General features: G+C 38.0%; 1 protein-coding gene across 1 annotated transcript in view; it reads right to left on the reverse strand.

Moving 5' to 3' along the window:
• Positions 1 to 19,307, reverse strand: part of Zdhhc13 (zinc finger DHHC-type palmitoyltransferase 13) — a 46,293-nt gene that overhangs the window by 18,318 nt on the left and 8,668 nt on the right. Inside the window, exons 3-10 of the mRNA XM_052762625.1 lie at positions 17,724 to 17,846; positions 16,263 to 16,340; positions 14,587 to 14,731; positions 13,220 to 13,284; positions 10,922 to 11,084; positions 10,575 to 10,700; positions 7,163 to 7,296; positions 3,658 to 3,758 (exon numbers count right to left, since the gene is read on the reverse strand). Coding sequence (XP_052618585.1) covers positions 3,658 to 3,758; positions 7,163 to 7,296; positions 10,575 to 10,700; positions 10,922 to 11,084; positions 13,220 to 13,284; positions 14,587 to 14,731; positions 16,263 to 16,340; positions 17,724 to 17,846 — 935 coding nt within the window. The remainder of the gene's footprint in view (positions 1 to 3,657; positions 3,759 to 7,162; positions 7,297 to 10,574; positions 10,701 to 10,921; positions 11,085 to 13,219; positions 13,285 to 14,586; positions 14,732 to 16,262; positions 16,341 to 17,723; positions 17,847 to 19,307) is intronic.

The following is a 19,307-nucleotide window of genomic DNA, read 5'->3' on the forward strand; positions in this document are numbered from 1 at the left end:
TATCCTGCAGAGTAAGCTGGCTGAACCTGGTGTTTCTACTCTAACTTTAAGACAAATCCTAGAAGCATCACTGGATTCCCCCTCCCAAATAAAGGCAACTGCACTGTAACCCCTCACATGAAAGGCAAACAGATTCCTTGCTTCTGTGGTGACCACAAACACTCTCCACTGCTTCTTACTTCCAAAGCCACATGTTTAAAACGTCCAAGTTCTAATTGCCTTCAAGACTCAACTTGGTTCTCTCTCCTGCTTGTCTTTTCAGATTTGTAGAAAGACTTCACCTTTTCCTGAACCCAGAAATGCTCTTTATGGCATTTAGAGTTTAGAATACAGGTATCTGTAGATGTGCTGGCTTCCCGTGTAAGCTGGTGACTCTACTGAAGATGTAGGGCTAACACCTGCTCTCCTAGAACACGACCACCTGGCTTCATCCCTTAGATTCCGTATTCTATATTACTGATTTCCTTTAGATTTACCTGACATAAGCTTATTCCTGCATATGTTCAATACATTTATTTGTTAATGGCTCTAGAGTGACAATGATATTCCAAATGACCATCTCCCAGCATTTGAAACTGGGAAGCAGTGATGCTATCTCCAGGATAGCAGCAATACTGTTCCTTATATACCAGTTTACTGGTCATGCTCCTTTGCTTGTGTTTACCATTTTCTCCAAAAGAATAGAATTCAAGAGGGCAATGCACTTTGGGTACATACTGGCCATTTCAGAGGACAGTTGTTGTCCTCTGCCTGGACACTCAAGTCCTTGTACTACTGCATCAGAGTAGAACAGCTTTCTTGACAGCTCAGTCGCTAGCCACATTGAACCATCATTCAAAGCTCCCAAGTCTCTCTTCCCTCTTTTCTTCTTCTTTTCCTCTCTGTCTGGTGCTAAGGATCAAACCCAGGGGTTTGTGCTGGACCTGTACTCACTGTGTAGCCCAGGCTAGCCTCAAGCTTTCCATTCTCCTATCTCATCGCCCAAGCACTGGAATCACAGGCATGTATCAGTTCAGCAAGCTTCCAATTCTCTGCTATTTGATCTAAAAACTAAGTCATATTGACAGCTGACTCTGAAATCAAGAGGGCTTTACATGTATCCAGCTCTTAAACTTAAGTACAGCCAATATCATAAAGAAAGCATTCATGGTTCATCATTTCTTTATCAAGTCTTAATTGTAGCTTGAATCATTATTAAGGTTCTCTTTCCTTTCATCCAGTCCTTCTCATAAAAGCCAAATATATTACTTACTGAACACATAAAAGAGACCTAAAGAAAAAGGTTACTGAGTTGTCCCTAAGACACAAAGTATTATTTATAAATATCAATTATGTAATGGGAACTATGTGCAGCCCTTTAGACATCATAGCACAGTAATCCTTGCAGCTACCCCCAGAGCTTGGTACTGTTGTCCCCTACAGACAGAAAAACAGACTTGGTGAAGTCAAGTAACTTGCCCAATGGTACATATAAACAAAAAGAAAAGGTCACCCTTGTTAGTATAGTGGTGAGTATCCCTGCCTATCTTGTGGAAGACTGGGGCTCAAATCCCTGACAGGGAGGAAAGCCAGCCTTTACACTGGGTGCAGTAGTGTATATCTATACTCAGGAGATGTATCTCAGTGAGTTTGAGGCTGGTCTCATCAACACAGCAAGTTCTAGGGCAGCTAGGACTACAAAATGAGACCTCATCTGAAATAAACAAAATAGGAAAAGGGTCCTGAAATTCAGAACCACGCTGCCTGCTAAGAAAGACAATATGCTTTCCACAACGCTCTTGACCCTCTTTCCATAATAATCATGGGCTGTGGGACAGAAACCCCTGGTCAATCCTAACTGGCAGCCTGAGCAAGACAAGTCTAATTATTTGAGTGAGGTCTTAACAAGGCAAACCAGCAGCAAATCCACAGGGCAGTTCCAGCAGCATGTAACATTCATCGTGGAAAACACTAACCTTGGGTGAGGTATGCCACCTACTGGCATACATGCCTTCACAGTAGAATGTTCAAATCGATGCCTCAATGTTCAGCATGTGAGTGATACATTCCACCATGTTCATCCTGACACCTTAAGATTCTGTCTAGTATGAAAATCAATTCTCCTAACATAATATACCTTCACAAGTATCAAGCAGTTCTTAGTTATAGTCAAGTGAGAATTCATTTCTGTAGGTGAGGTTAATAGACTACGATGGGATTATATGTCTTGTTAATTTTTGATTCTGCAAAACCAAAATAATCTGATGTGCAAAATTTGGAATAACTGAAGCTGTTTATATTAAAAAAAATTATCAAAACCCCCAATTTCAAAAATTGTTCACTGACACAAAAGTATGAATCATTCCTTTTCAGTATAATGTCCACTGTCCTAGCATATATGAGCACTGGGTCATCTGTGAGTGATGTGGTAGAAACTATGTTGACCTTAAATTAAGTGGTGATAAGAAATCTAGTGTTAATTAAAACCCTCATCAAATCAGTAATTACAAGACAAAGGTTAGAGGTAATTTTTTTAAAAGCCTAGTGGCATCTATGGTATTTATGCCTTTCACTTAGTTTAAAGGAAAACAAACCATATAAGAAAAAATGCTCAGAAATAATAAAACAGCATTCAAGCAAAAACATGGCACAATGGCTGTAGACGTATGCACTCTAAAAACTCATATGCCTATTCCATTTATTCCTATGGGAAAGATTCTTAACTTTCTCTTTTGCATTTCTTCAATAAGCACCCTCTTCTCTCCTTTCAGAAATATTACAAGAAAGTAAGGTAATAAGCTAAAATGCACTTCTTCCCACCATACCTCCTCTTTCCCTGGCACATAAGCAGTGTGAAAACGGTTTTACAGGAAGGAAAGAAGGAAGTCTGGAAAGAAATGGAAGCCTGGATATGTGTTCAGTGTTACAAATATATATAATCCAAAGAGCAATCCCTCTTCAACTTCTAGTTGACTGAATCTGGCCATCCTCAAGAGGACCAGAGGACCATGCACTGGATTTAGACCTGGGTCCCTGTCTTCATGTAATGAACATGATATAAGATGTATTTTCCATTTGAAACCACATGAGTAGGCCATGTAAGAAAAAAGTGGGCCATGACTTAAATTGTTAAGAGGACCAAGGACCAAGGACAAGGACAAAACGTGGTAAAGCACACATTAGGAGTACTTTTCAGAAATATGCTTCACATCTATTCAAAGCACATTTAACGTTGATGAGAATTCCTGCCTGAGCCATTAGCTTTGAATTGCTTAGCATTACTGAGAAAGCCATATTTCCCCAAATCTCTCCCACATAGCCAGTTTTGGTACCCAGAAGACTTATTCATCAATTGTAACTGCTCATCAAGTTAAAGGAACCATCTGACCTTGAAGTATCTCAAAACACCAACATATTGCTATGGGCCCATGTAAAGCAACATGCATTATACTGTAATTCCTGGAAGGAAGGATACTAGAGACTAACAGCTGCATAGCACCATGTAGATTTAACAGAATCAAGTATATTCAACATTAAGCTCAGCCAGAATTAATATGTGAGTGCAAATACAAGTTGCATCACCTAGATTTTTTCCCCAATATCTAAGCTGCTAACAATAGTATTACTGACTTTTGAAAGTAAAACGAGATATGTGTTTCATTTAAGCTTAAAGGATATCAGGAAAGAACAAAATGAACCAAGTCATAAATATCCAAAAAATGGAACTTAGCAGAAAGACCGTTGGTAAGTACACAAGGTTCTTATAGCCAACCAAAAACCTAGGAAAAAAAAAAAAAAGCATACAGTGTTAGTGCAGTAAGGTATTGGTATGATTTCATGTCAATTCAGTTCTAATTCCCCAATAACAATGACAAGTCATAGCAGCAGCAGCTTTCTCCCATTTATGTGTGTTTAATCTTTCACATTACAATAACTTTCTAAAAGCACAAATTCCAGCTCTTCTCAGCTACTCATAATTACTTCATTCAAAACAATATATTTTCAGTGAATATTCTGTATTTTTTTTTTTTTTTTTCCCAGACAGGGTTTCTCTGTGTAGTTTTGGTGTCTGTCCTGGATCTCGCTCTGTAGACCAGGCTGGCCTTGAACTCAGAGATCTGCCTGTGTCTGCCTCCCAAGTGCTGGGATTAAAGGTGTGTGCCACCACCACCTGGCAATATCCTGTATTTCTATTGTAACATATCATACTGGAGTTTTCCATGTTATTTTGAAATATACCAAAATACAAAAATGTAAATACTTGGAAATTCACCTTCATGTGTAAGCAAGCTTTTGTCAAGCTCTATGTTTATGAAATAACAAGTGTACAAAACCTTAAGCATAAGGAGCTAACTTGAGGAGCAGTCACAATATGAAAATATACAACAGCTAAAGTGACAGTGGTCACCATTGTAGTAGCACTAACAATCTCAGTCCTACAGCAGGCAGCTTGATGTTCTTGTGTAATTTGTTCAAAAGGTTAATACTGCAGTTTCAAAAGTAAAACACAAAAAGCATATCAAATATACGTTTGATATATCAAACTCAATATAGTCATCTTATAAACAAATATACTTTACCCAGATACATCTCAGAATTTCTATTAGAAATGGCTAGTGGTGGATTAAAAAAAGAGGTGAGGTGGAAGCAAGGGCTGGCAACTGGTGCCTATGACAGGAACATTTGAAATGTTGTTTAGTTAAAAGGAAAAAAATGCCACAATGACCACAGCCATAATTAGGATTAAAGCCTATGTGTGAAGAACAAAAATGCCACAATGGAGTCTACTGCAACCTCCATGTCTGAACTAAGATTTCACACACACACACACACACACACACACACACACACACACACTACACTTGGTCTAGTAAAATAGTGCAATGAACTGCCAAATCCACAAGAGCTTGTTATCTTTGGCAGGTATCACATAGAAGCCTGGATCAAGAAGCAACCACACCTCCGGCCAAATAACAAGAGAAGTGTGCAGCTGCTTACTTCTGTAAAACTGAAACTCTAGAGGAATATGAGAAAAGTAAGGCAGTGGACCAACCTATCACATGCATTTGTCTCCTATCTGAAATGTATTCACAGGCCAATCATGGTGAATGAAGACCTCATGCAGTTATCAAACCAAAGCTATTCATACAATTATTTTTTAATAATTTGAATTTTAATAAAAACACTTAAATAACTAAACAAAATGTTCCTGCTGTGGGTAAGTACAAATTGCTAGGAAAGCCCTTGCTGCTTCTTAAAAAAAATATACTGACTGATCCTGCTAGTTTGGCTTAAAATGTATTTAAATATCCAGTGGAAAATGAGTATTTTTACGTTATTTTTTCTGAATCAATTTTAGGTATCTTACTATTTTTCAGAAATTGAACTTTTATTTCACATTTAAATTCTAATTGTTTCTGCCTAACTATTCTGGTCTTTGGGTGACTAAGTAAAGATTCCTCTAATACTGCTTTTCTTATGTCAAAAAGTAGTGTATGCTTATTCTAGAAAGTGTAGGCAGCAAAAGGACTCTGGGATAGGCACACTCACAACCTTAGCCAGCAGACTGCACTGTCTTCCAGATCTTTCCTATGGATCATTATCTTTACAGTTTGTCTCATTCAGTGAATGAAAATGTTCAGCAGCAGAGACAAGTCTCTGCTTTTATGGGCTTCACATTATAGGAAGGAACTAGGAAGAGATTAAAATGGGTGATGCAGCAGACCTGCATCAGGATAGGCTCAAAAACAGTGGTGTCTGAACCCAGGTCTGAGTGACTTTTTCAGTTACAACATGATCCAGTGTCAAAACACTTGAGGCCAGGACACCAGCAAGGCTCAGGGAACAAGCTTGTGTTCCAGAAGCAGAAAGAAGGTGGAGTGCAGTGTGGGGATCAAGAAGGTATGAAGGCAGCGGGAAGCGAATCTGCTTTTGTTTGTTTTTTTTCCTAGGCAGCATAACAACAAGCTTCAAATATTTTAACAAGAAAACCAGGTAGAAACGGATCTGCCTTGACTGTTATGTGGGGGTACACTAGAGGGGTGAAGGCAGGAGACCAGCTAGAAGGCTTGGCTGGAAGTACTTATTCGTTTGTTTGTTGTTTTTCGAGACAGGGTTTCTCTGTGTAGTTTTGGTGCCTGTCGTGGATCTCACTCTGTAGACCAGGCTGGCCTCGAACTCATAGAGATCCGCCTGCCTCCGTCTCTGGAGAGCTGGGATTAAAGGTATGTGCCACTGCTGCCCAGCTGGAAGTATTTATAAAGGGCAATGGGAGAATCAAGGATGCAAGGAACTCAGGGACGACACCCACATTCCTGTGAGGAACCGACACCTTGTCATTAAGGTGGGGAAGTGGGAGAGAGAATGAGATTTGGCATAATTGATTACAAGTACAGATTGTATACTAGACACTGTTCTAAGCATTTACATGAATTAGCAATGATGTAGCCATAATCACAATTATCTCCACTTACAGATAAAGAAACTGAGGCACAGAGGGGAAGAGCAACTTGTTTGGGATCAGATTGGTATGTGTGTTGTTAAGGCTAAGCCTGCAATATGATTGACTCATCAGTATAATCATGCATATTTCTGTGTGTGTTATTTTTAAAGAGAAGTACACTGTATTTATGGTTTCATCAATTCTTCTATTATATTCAGGTTGTTTCAAGTAAAAACCATCAAGAAGAAAAATAATTAGTATAAAATGAATTTAGGAGGGTTTTTGTTTTGTTTTGTTTTGAGACAGGGTTTCTCTGTGTAGCTTTGCGCCTTTCCTGGAGCTCGCTTTGGAGACCAGGCTGGCCTCGAACTCACAGAGATCCGCCTGGCTCTGCCTCCTGAGTGCTGGGATTAAAGGCGTGTGCGCCCAGCAAATTTAGGAGTTTTTAAAGAGAAAAAAAATGTGAAAAATGCGTAAAATGTTTCAAGATATAAAATGGTTACAGAACTTTCTCTATCATGGTCAAAGTGAATGATATAATGTATGACCCACAATATTTATTTTCCACCAATTGCTTTCAGCCCAAAGCTTTGCCACCAAACCCCTTCCTTCCTACCATCCTGAGGATGTTGTCACATGTTATAGCTCAACATCAATCTGAGATTCCAGCTGATTTAGAACAGAAATAGGCATTTACATTGGAAATGCAATAACCAGCCTTGCAAAGACTAACATACACACCTTGGAAACAAAGATGTCAGAAAAAACAATGCTACTAGAAGACATCCTTTTAAAAGCCAAGAATCTGAATTGAAGTCCAGGATGTATCCAACAGCCCACAGGGTTATCATAGAGAGTATCAGCAGCAGGAAAAGCTATTGAGAGATTACAGAGTTTTAGAACTTTGTGTATTACTCCTCCTAATGGTAATTAGCTCAGTACAAGAACTACTTCCTAAATACAGAACAACAATTTAACTGAAGTAGCAGATTTTCTTCAAATTGCTGTCAAATTCAAAATATGATTGATTTATACACCTTAGAGACAATCTTATAAATTTTACTTAATGACATTTTTTTTTTTTTTTTTTTTTTTTTTTTGGTTTTTCGAGACAGGGTTTCTCTGTGTAGCTTTGCGCCTTTCCTGGGACTCACTTGGTAGCCCAGGCTGGCCTCGAACTCACAGAGATCCGCCTGGCTCTGCCTCCCGAGTGCTGGGACTAAAGGCGTGCGCCACCACTGCCCGGCCTTAATGACATTTTGCTTTTTCTTCTCCTCAAAAATGGCATTTTTAAAAGGAAAGTGATAGTAAAAGTTAAAATTTTCAAAAATTATTTCTTTTAGTTTGTACTCTACATCACCAAAAATAAAGAAACTTAAAGGGACTACAAAAATCAACACAATCAAGACTAAACTCAACTGCACCTTGAGTCCAACCTGGTATGACTCCTCACTAAGAATGCCAGAGAAACAGTTTTAAAAGGGATGATCTTGATTTGGAGCATGTGGAATTGTTAATGGCTATGGACACCCAGGGGAGATCCAGGAGGCAGTCTGTACAACAGATCTACCATTTGGAAGTCTTGAGATTTCTGCACATAGATGGGAAAGCTGTAAATGAGCAACTTCTCTAAGACTGTGAAGGCAGAAAGGAGCAGAATCTTAGCCAACACAAACATTCAAGGGTAAGAACAAATCTAATTCCCCAAAAGGAACTAAGAAAGACTGATCAGAGCCATGCTGAACAGTTGGGAAAGAGTTTCAGAGAAGCAGGAAAGAAAGGAGGAAGTCTTGGTACTCAGAGGGTCAAAGATTGAAATATTTCTTCAGAATGCTAATGATTCAGCTTACTCTGACAAAGTTAAAGGAATGAAACCCTGAGCCAGCAGGCCACTGGTAGCGGTACCGGGCTCTACATTCGAGCATCTCAGTGCCTTCAGTATAAGTCTCCAGAAAACAAGCCAGCCTTTTGAAATAGCAAAGAGGAAAAACGCACTTTGCCTTCTTTGCCTTATTTTCTTCCATTTTTACTCCTGCAAGCCATTCTGAGAGTAGGCAACTTCAAATGGCATCAAGTCTTCAAAATGTTTTCCAATTCTAATTTACTGACATAAAAAGAAATGTACAATCTATATAATATAATTAATCATAATCACAAAATAATTTCAGAATAGAGTAATAGTTAAATGTGGACATCACAACTATAAATCTCAAACATAACAGTCTTCTACATGAGCTACATTATTCACTGGGGGAATTCTGTGTGCAAGGCTGTTCTACACATGGAAGACAAGGAACTGAAGAGCTTTCTTTCATGAAGCTGAAATTCCAGCTGGGAAGATAAACAGAAATGTTAAAGTACATAAAATGCTGGGATGCATAAAGCTTTTAGCAGGTGTGCTAGCTAGTTCTAGGTTAACTTGATACAAACTAGGTTATTTGAGAAGAGGGAACCTAAATTAAGAAAATGCCCTCATTAGATTGGCATGTAGGCAAGCCTGTGGGGCATTTTCAGGATTGATGATTGAGAGGGTAGTGTCAGATCTGGGCAGGTGGTCCTATATGCCATAAGAAAGCAGGCTGAGCAAGTGAGAGGTAACAAGGAAAAGAAGTGGCACTCTTACATCAGTTCCTACCTCCAGTTTCCCACCACCAGTCTCTGACCGGACTTCTTTTGATGAAGGACTGTGAAGTGTAATTTAGGCAAATAAACTTCCCCACCCCAAGTTGCTTTTTGTTATGGTATTTTATTACAGCAACAGAAACTCTAAGACAGCAGGTGACTGTCAGGATTTAGCTTTTACTATAGAAGAATGGGGAGATACCTAGGAATCTGAGGTGAATCTGATTTACAGTTTCAAGAACTCATCTGCAGGACTAGTGGCATTGGTGACATGGTGAGAAGGGGTCAAATTCCATATATAAATGAAAGGCAGGACCAAGTAGAACCATACCAATAAGAGTACGGAGTCTGATAGACTGAGCAGAAAGCTGCAGGGCTACCTCCTGAGATGAGAAGGTGGGAGAAGAGAGAACAGGAGTTCTGGTGTCCTATACTGCAGATGCCTCCTGGACATTTCCTGATGTGTAAGCTACACTGCAGTGTCTACTGACACTGAGTGGATAGGCCAAACAGGTGATTTAGTTTAGTAATCCAGACGGTCTATGCTGAAGAGAGAAATCTGGGGGCTGTCAAAAGGCAAACGCCATTTGGGGGATGAATAGGTAGAAAAGTTTTCTAGAACACAATCTTGGCATCCTTATTTCTAAGAAGTTGGGGAGTAACATCTCCTTTCTTCACCCCCAACTGAAAACTAAGCATAGCACTCACAGTGATCTTCTATGTAAAAAACTTGCATCTGCTAATCAGAATTATTCTGGAAGTATAATTACTAATATTACTTGAAAAGACACTATCATATTTGAGAACAAAAACATTAATAAAACCAATACCCATTTTATCAACGTGAATTATATTCACAACTAGGGCTTAGTTTTCTTAGCCAGTTATGAGAGAAAGCTGAAGTTCCTAAACCATTTTTTACTGTTTTGCTCACTTTAAGTTCCGAACACTAGAGAGAGGAACTGCTAAATTAAAAAAAAAAATGTTATTTTCAACAGGAAAATAAATCTACATGAAGACTAATGACGCTGGGCTAATGTGGTATCAGTGAAGTGATGAGATCAGGCTCCAGTGACAAACTGACAGCAGGACCAGCCAGAAGCACATCAGCATGGACACAGGGTATGGCTGACAGCACACACCATGATAGGTGGGAAAAGAGATGAGGAGGCTTAGTCACAGGTGGACAGGAGCAGGAGGCCCATTTTGCTACCTCACATTACAAATGTCTACTAGACACTGAACTGGGGTCAAGTAGGTGCCACTCTTAAGAATCAAACCCATTTTACATTTCAATTCATTCCTTAAGTAATCAGCAAATATCTACCATGGAACACATACCTGGCACCATCTACCTGAGAATTACTGTTAAACAACTAGTGAAGTGCCATACTTCTTCCTTTAGGCTGTGGGACACATGGGAAAGATGAGTACATAGCAGATCCACTGCAGCACAGTCCAAGTTTAATCTCTAGTCTCTTCCGCTGCCCTAAAAACAAAAACTAACGAAAACTTCTATCACATAGAATACCTCGCATTTCTGTAGCCATCTCCAAAGCCTAAACTTTTTGTTGGCTCTCATCTTGGCTTCTGTTTTCAGCATGTGAATAATGAGTTGGTTTTTATTTTGTACAGCCATATCAAGAGGTGTTTCTCCCTTAAAAAAAAAAAACCAATTATATTTATATTTTTTGATATAGTACAGGTATTAAAACACTTTTTTACAGACTTAACACATTTATTCTAAGAGTAGCTATTATTGTTAATATTTATCTTGTGGTACTAAAACCCAAATGAACAGCTAGCAGTCATTAAATATTCATCTTTAATCTTTAACTGAAGACACAATGAACTAGGGAAGGGAATACCAGGTCATACCTTAGCATTTCGGATGTCCAGGCTAGAACCAGCTTCCAAGAGCTTATCAACTGCACTGACATTTCCTGCTGCAACTGCCCAGTGAAGCGGAGTGTTCTGATGTGTTTTATCAACAGCACTGAGAGAGGGATTAAACTTTAAAAGAAATCCAGTTGGTTCTGGCCTGTCTCAAAACAGTAAAAATACCACAAAAAATCAGTAGGGATGAAGATGTGAGGAGAAAATGCCAACAGAGAAACTTTAAGCTGTTTATCAGTTCACAAGTAAGCATTCTGAAGAACTAGAATACTGGCAGTTACTGTATAAGTTGTCTTTTACTCTTAACAAAAGGGAGTTATTTCTATTTATGTATAGGTGTGTATATACATGTGTGTGCATGCCAGAGGAAGCCAGACGAGCATGTCTGATTCCCTGGAGCTGGACTGCAGGCAGTTGTGAACCACTCTACAGCGGGCTCTAAGACAGAACTCTGGTCTTCTGTCAGAGCAGCAAGTGCTCTTAGGCACTGAGCCATCTCTCCAGCCCCAAATGTCTTTTACTTCAGAATTACATGATCATGCTTGGGGCAAATACTAAACTTGATAACCTCACAATCTAAATCAAACGTTATGCTGCTGGAGCATGTGCAAACAGTAATAGCAAATGACTGGTTCTATTCTAGTTACTAGCAGGGAAGATCAAACAAACAAGAAAGACAGCTCTTCAATGGCAGCCTGCCTTATCAACGATGTAATTTAGATAGCAACACAGGGATAAGGAAAGCTCTCTTCATGTTCTTGTTCTATTTAGTGATTAATACTTTTAAAAACTGACAATTTAACCTTGGCTAATATTAAATGGTGTACAATTAAATACTACTTGTATGTCTTACTTAAGCAGATAAACTAAAAGCTACTTTTTCCTTCTCTTTCTATTGACTACTAGGTAAAACTGGTGTTAATACAGGCTGGATATTCCCTTCCCAAAATACTTGAGACCAAAAGTATCTTGTGTTTTCTTTTGGAGTGGAGTAGATATTGTTAGAATATCTGCTAGTCCTTAAGGATAAGCAACAAATCTAAATTGAAATTTGTTTGCTTCATATATATCATATATATAGTCTGAAGTTGCATTTTTAATGATTCTTTGCATAATGTATGGTATGGAATTTTCTATTTAATACCTCATGTTGTCTAAAAAAATTCAGATTTTGAACATTTAGGATTTAGAATTTCAAAATTAGTAAAGCTCAACTTATACATACATTATGTTGTTTTTAAAAAAAATTGGATTTTGAACATTTAGGACTTAGGATTCCGAGATTAGGAATGCTCAACTTATATTTCCTAAAATATTAGCACATTTGGAAAGTGCTAAGCTAATCTGAACAATGATGGTGCACGCCTTTTATGCCCAGCACCTGGGAGGCAGAGACAGGTAGATCTCTGAGTTCAGTGCTAGCCTGGTCTAAAGAATGAGTTCCAAGACAGCAAGGGCTACACAGAGAAACCCATCTCAAAACATACAAACAAACAAAAAAGAAAGCAATAATCTAGGAAATAATTCAATGAAATATTTTTCGTTTTTACCATCAATACTTTCCCTTCCTTCAAGAGATCTACTCAGTAAGAACAAGATCTGATTTTAATTACTCTATTAAGCTCTAACAAAATTTCTAGCAAAATTCTGCCTGGAGCCTCATCACTACATAAAAAGAAAACCATAAAAGCGTTTCTACAACAAACCCAGCTCCAGCAAGGGGTGTATCAAGGAGATACAGACCTAGGGATTCGGTACAATGTTGGAAACACATTAATAAAGAGAAAACTGTAACATGCATGTGTGTATAAAGAATAATGGTAGCTGGACCACGTAGTGGGAATTAAGTACACGTATTGATGAATATGTATCTGATCACATCCTGTAATAGACTCATCACACACCAGTTCTATCAATGTCTTCACAGCAGTCAGCAATAGCAGACAACCTCAAATTCACTGCTGTCAGAAAAGTGAGTTTATCATAGAGATTTGTGACTTTGAGAACATTTCAATTTGTCATCTTTTCAGGTACAAAAGAAGAAATCAGTCAATTAGTAAGCATATGCTAAGGAATATCAATTCTGTAAACTTTCAAACTTTTCATCAAAGCTGCCAAGAGAAAAGAACGTCCTTCAATGGTATCTTCTAAGTATAGCTACTCATGCCCATGTGTAAAATCTGCAGCATGTACTAGCATCTCGCAGACCACGATACTGGAGATTATATTTACAGAAAACTCATCGGAGCCAAGAAGCAGAAGGGATCCAGTAACACTCACCCAATTACTTTGTAAGCTGATAGCATGAGAGGCGTCTGGCCATTGACATCTGTCATATTCACACTCTAGTAAAAAAGGAATCAATTAGCAAAACTGTGAACATAGTATAGAAAGTTGCATTTCTTAGTAAATAAATACTTCTTTAACACATTCAGCCCAATCACTACTCACAAAAATGGTTCAAATATCATTTAAGTTTTAAAAAAAAGTGCTTTGCTTTTACAGGGTAAAAATCCATAGACTGCTACAAAATACTTTAAAGGGAGAATCTGAATATATGATGTGAAAGAACAATCACCATCAAAAATGGCACAGAGATCTTGAAGTCATCTGATTTAAACCTTGACACATGGATTCATGCTAACATTCATCCAATAATAGTGAATTACCTATCTTCAGAGTCATTTTTTTTTTTTTGCACTTGCTTCAAACAGTTAAATAAGAAAAATTCAAAACTCTTTATATTTCTGGAAGAGAAGGAAAAAGGAAATCATATCCAGATAAAGATACAGTCCTTTCACAAAACAGGGTCAGGCACGAGGTACAACAGTGGCTGTCATCAACTCAAAGAGTTTAAAGTACTAAGGGTTCTTAAGGCCCCTGGAGAAAACAGAACTTGGGAAGAAGCAAAGAGGTCTCCCTCCTCATACATCTTTCTAAAACGAAGCCCAGGAGGTTATAATTATTCTACTTCACTGGGATGTCTAAGAGAAAGTGCTTATAGAGGGAGAATAACCAATCCAATGGCATTTGTGCAAACACGTTTCCACCCCCATTTCAGACAAGATTGCTAACACATAAAACACCTTGCTGTCAGAGAGCACTCTCCAGCAAGCACAGCTAACAGCGAAACTCCCACCGCTGACGGCTTATAATTTAATATGTGCTCTGAAGGACGTCATTTTCATGGAATTACTCAGAGAACAAAAAATAAGATGCGCACATTCAAATTGGCCTTCCATTTGAGCCCAAATAATGAAAGTAAACGATGGGTTCATAGTGATCTGACTACCATTTCGACACTCGAGCAGAAGAAAAATACAGGCTTTGAGATCATGTTTCTGAAAAACCATGAAAATTACTGGTCTCGTCAGAAAAACTATTACAGGCTTACAAGTTTTAGAAACATTAAATGATGCTGAGCTAAAATAACCTGTCTTTCTCCCTCTAGTGAAGCAAAAAAACAAAAACAAAAACAAAAAAAAAAAAACAGTGCTGAATAGCTAGGTTGGCTTATTAAGGTTAATTCTAAGTATCTGGATATCCATTAACTTCCCGTTTAAAACTCAGGGTGGACTAGGGCCAATAACCTTCCCAATATTTTCAGATCATACTTCCTGGAATATAAGGCACCTTTCACAACATACCTGTCCCTTTGAGATAAGATATGCTATAATAGGCATGTGCTGAAACAGGACTGCCAGATGAATGCTGCTGAATCCTTCCCCATCAATCAGAGTGGGGTCTGCACCATGCTGGAGTAATAATATGACCATAGGCAAATGCCCTTGTCTGTAAACAGAAAAATTTTAAATGTACTGCATTCTGTGGAAGTAGAATACATGCAGAAAAACAGAAAGTATCCAGGAAGAAACTACATCTTTAAGACACGAGGGATTCTGGCTGGATGAAAGAATGTTCTCTAATAGGAAGATGTTTTAAATACTGGCAGTTGTACAAGTGTCTTCTACTCTTAAAAAAAAAAACAAGGGAGTTACTTTTATTTATGTATAGGTGTGTATATACATGTGTGTGCATGCCAGAGGAAGCCAGACGAGCATGTCTGATTCCCTGGAGCTGGACTGCAGGCAGTTGTGAACCACTCTACAGCGGGCTCTAAGACAGAACTCTTAGGCACTGAGCCATTTCTCCAGCCCCAAATGTCTTTCACTTAAATACTCCAAATTCAGAATTACATGATCATGCTTGGGGCAAATGCTAAACTTGATAACCTCACAATCTAAATCAAATGTTATGCTGCTATAGCATGTGCAAACAGTAATAGCAAATGACTAATGCCAACAATGGAAACTTTAAAACCCTGCTGTTTAAAAAACTAAAATATAATCATGAGCTAAAAATATGATAGTATAATAGTAAGACTATGGGCACATTGTGAAAATGTTAAGAACCATATATATTTATAAACCATATCAAAATATATATATATATATGAAGCACGTGTGTGTGTGTGTATATCCAAACATAATTCATTTTCATGTAAGCTAACAACATCAGTAGCTTGAAGGAGAAGAGTAATTCTTAGGTTCTTCAAAACTCTTGCCTGTGGAGAAAAGATTCAGTGCTCTGCTTTGAGTAACAACTAACTGTTCACTTTAGTACAACCCCACCAACCAGAATGGGTTAGGCAGCCAGATTTATTCCCTCAGCTTCATAGGATCAGTGCATCACACAGCAAACAGGGAGGCTAGATATCATAAGGGCCATGGTAAGCTGGCCCACTCAAGATCATCCTGCATCAACTTCAAAGGAATTTACCCATTTGATCTTAAATATACTTTACTTTTATGTTGTGAGGAAATCAATCTCTTTTTTTGTTTGTTTGTTTTTTGAGACAAGGTTTCTCTGTGTAGACTTGGCTGATCAGGAACTTACTCTATAGTCTAGGCTGGCCTTGAACTCAAGAGATCCATCTGCCTCTGCCTCCTGAGTGCTAGATTAAAGGCCTATACCACTATTGTCTGGTGAAATCAATCTTAAAACAACACAACACTGAGTTTCCAAATGTTTACCTAAGGCTGGAAATTGAGTTTACAGTTGGACTACTGCTTTCATTCATACAACCCAAATAGAAGAGATGTTCATTCCAGTTTCAAACGAGAAATTCCAATACATTTGAGTCTGTTAATCATACTGGAGTATAGCATCAAACACTAAACAACTCTTCTGGAAACACTAAAGCAATACTTCATTTTCAAAAGAGGAGACAAAATAAAAGAAACCCATTCCCCTGCCTGCAGCTGAGGTTATAATCTGCTGCCACAAGCTACATAGCCTAACTTCAGCTTGGAAAACACCTTACCGGATGGCCCAGTGAAGAGGAGTTGAATTTAAATCACCACCCAACTGATCTATCACAGCACCTTTGGAAATATAAAACCTGTTAAAAGCAATGAAAATAAGACATGAAACTTTAGATTCAGACTGAGAAAGAAAAGTACCCCCCGCCCCCACCAAGACAAGGTCTCATGTATTTCAGGCTGGTCTCAAACTTGCTATGTGGCTAAAGATGACCTGAACTAACTTCTGATTCTCCTGTCTCTACTTCCTGAGTGCTGGGATTACAGGTGTGCACCATCATATCCAGTTTTTATGTGGCACTGGGATCCAACCCAGGGCTCTGTGTCTGCTAGGCAAGTACTCTACCAACTCAGTCCAACTTTTTCTTAGCACTAAATTATAAAATAGAAATTAGAGTAACTCTCCTGAAGGACCCAAATCTACAGAAGTTCCAAAACTATGTAAGACAACAGCAGACAAATCTCCGGTGAAACACTTAATAGTATATATAATTATTTCTGCTATAATTAGCATTCCACTATCACCCACAAACCCAACACATGGTAACTTCTCTGAACAGCCTAATGACTATAACACTCTTAAATAGCTTCAAAAGTGGAAAGAGAAAGGTGAGATCATACTATTTTTAGCAGTTCAAAATTAGAAGTAGCAATGTGGGAATGAATTCTTAAAGTAGCAAAAAATGAATTTAAAATTATTTTAGACAAATTAGAAATTATGAATGTTTTCTTTTAAGAACATAGGGTACAAGGTACTGTATACTGTGAACCTATAATATAATGAAAACAATTTCCATCTCTAGTTTAGAGAAGTTTATTTCCTTATTTAAGAGATTATCTAAAGAATATACCATGAGTTTGTCTGTCAGTATGATGTGTTAGAAGTTTTAAAGTAGTAAATTTAGTTTTTTAAGCCTCAAGGATTTTATATATATGGCCCTCTGACATGAAACATATACACTCAAATACTCACTACCCACTAGCATTTTACAGACTAAAGTAGAAATTGTGATACCAAACAATGGGTAGGCAGCAGGGCTTTCTTTATGAAGAACTATATAAACCATTACACACTCACTTCTAACTGTATTTCACATTTAACTTTTTTCAAAGTCTAATTCTCTACTCATCCTGCTTTTATAACAAAAAATATTTCAATGTTTCTTCTAGAATTAGATGCAACTTCTATCTTGAGAATGTTTGTAATGTTATTTCTTTCTTTTCAAGACACATCTCCTTTCACTTACTAGCCTTTATCTTTATGATGGATCCCCTTTATGATTGGTCTTCTTTTAACTCTATAGTAACAGATGTGTGGCAAATTCCAGGTATTCATTTACAATAGAAGACTATAGGTGGCCCAACTCATACGAAAAACAAAATGAAAGTAAGTTTTAGAACCACAAAGACCAGTTCGTTCTCTCTCTCCTCTCTCTCACACACAGACACACACACCATCTTACTTTACAAGCTCTAGTCTGTTGTTAATGGCAGCCCAGTGAAGAAGAGACACATTTTCTTTGTCTGGTTGTCTGACATCATATCCTGCTTCTACTAACTCTTTACATCGTTCAAAAATTCCGTATCTTAAGAAAAAGGAAAGCATAGTAAATATCATTGCAATAACTGTGTATGTAAAAAGAAAAAGAAAAGCATAGTTAATATCATTGCAATAACTGTATACGTAAAAATTTCTTCCTTTTACCATGACTTTTTTTTTTTTTTAATCCAAACAATGTTTTAGTCAACATGGAAATACAAAGCAGTTGTCCCTCAGTATCCTTGGAGGGATCCCTGCAGATGCCCAAAACATCTGTGCATGTTTAAGTCCCTTACATAAAATGCTGTCATATATAATAATTACTCATATTTTCCCACATACTTTAAGTCAATTATAGGTTACTTACACAATATAGATGCCATGTAAACAGCTGTCATACCATATTGTATAGGCAACCAAAACAAAGTTTTACAATTCTATGAATGTACAGTACAAGTGCTGGTACAGTATTTCTTGAAATCATTTTGAACCCAAGACTGGTTGAAACTGTGGTTGCTGAACTCTACAATGGAAAATTCTTAGATATGGTCTAACTCTGATTGGTGCACAAATAGTGTAAAGCCAAACAAAAGTAAGCTTAGTGCATGAACTGATGAATTAATCCACATGGAGCCGAAGTAGACTTTCTTAAACTTTAGTGCTCACACCAGCCCTCCTTCAATAACTTCATTTGTCGAAGAACACATGGTGTTGGTTCCTGACTACAATCTTATCTCTAAAGCAAAGCACACACCTATGCAACTACCTCATGATACAGGCAAAACCCTTAAAGCACACTTGGAATGGGATAAATTCAACAAGAAATGGCCAGAATGTAACCTAGGTAAGGAGGGAATGATGAATCCTTCCCGGAGAAACTAAAACATGATACACATGCTGTATTTTAAAAAGGGAGGGCATTCTGGACAGGAGGAATAGCATGTACAAAAACTGAGATGTGAAATACTATATAGATGTTCAAAGAAACAAAACCAACTTAGCAATACTGAGCACAAACAATACAGTAGAGAGGGAAGGGCAAGAGGCAAGACCATACAAAGTAGAAGAGACTGTGAATGTCTCATCTACAGTTCAGTGGGAAACCAAGAAAAGAAAAGTGCTGAGAATTTGAATTTTAAGAAAGATCACCATTAGTGGCAATATGGAAGCTACCCAGACCAGTATAAGAACAGAGTTCAGAGAACAACACAGGGGGATGACAGAGAATACAGGTGATGAAAACATAAAGTGTGAGGCAGACAATGGGAATGGAAAAGGTAAATCTAAGAGATATTGAATCTATTGAGGTTATTTCTTCTAATACTTTCACATTCCTTAGCAACATTTCCTCTCTCTCTCTCTCTCTCTCTCTCTCTCTCTCTCTATTTTGGTTTCTCAAGACAGGGTTTCTTTGTGTAGCTCTGGCTGTCCTGAAACTTGCTCTGCAGACCAGGCTGGCCTCGAACTTAGAGATCTGCCTACCTCTGTCTCCAAGTGCTGGGATTAA

The sequence above is a fragment of the Peromyscus californicus genome, unplaced genomic scaffold, assembly GCF_007827085.1.
Source record: "Peromyscus californicus insignis strain IS unplaced genomic scaffold, ASM782708v3 Scaffold_4__1_contigs__length_199733344, whole genome shotgun sequence".
Taxonomy (NCBI): Eukaryota; Metazoa; Chordata; class Mammalia; order Rodentia; family Cricetidae; genus Peromyscus; species Peromyscus californicus.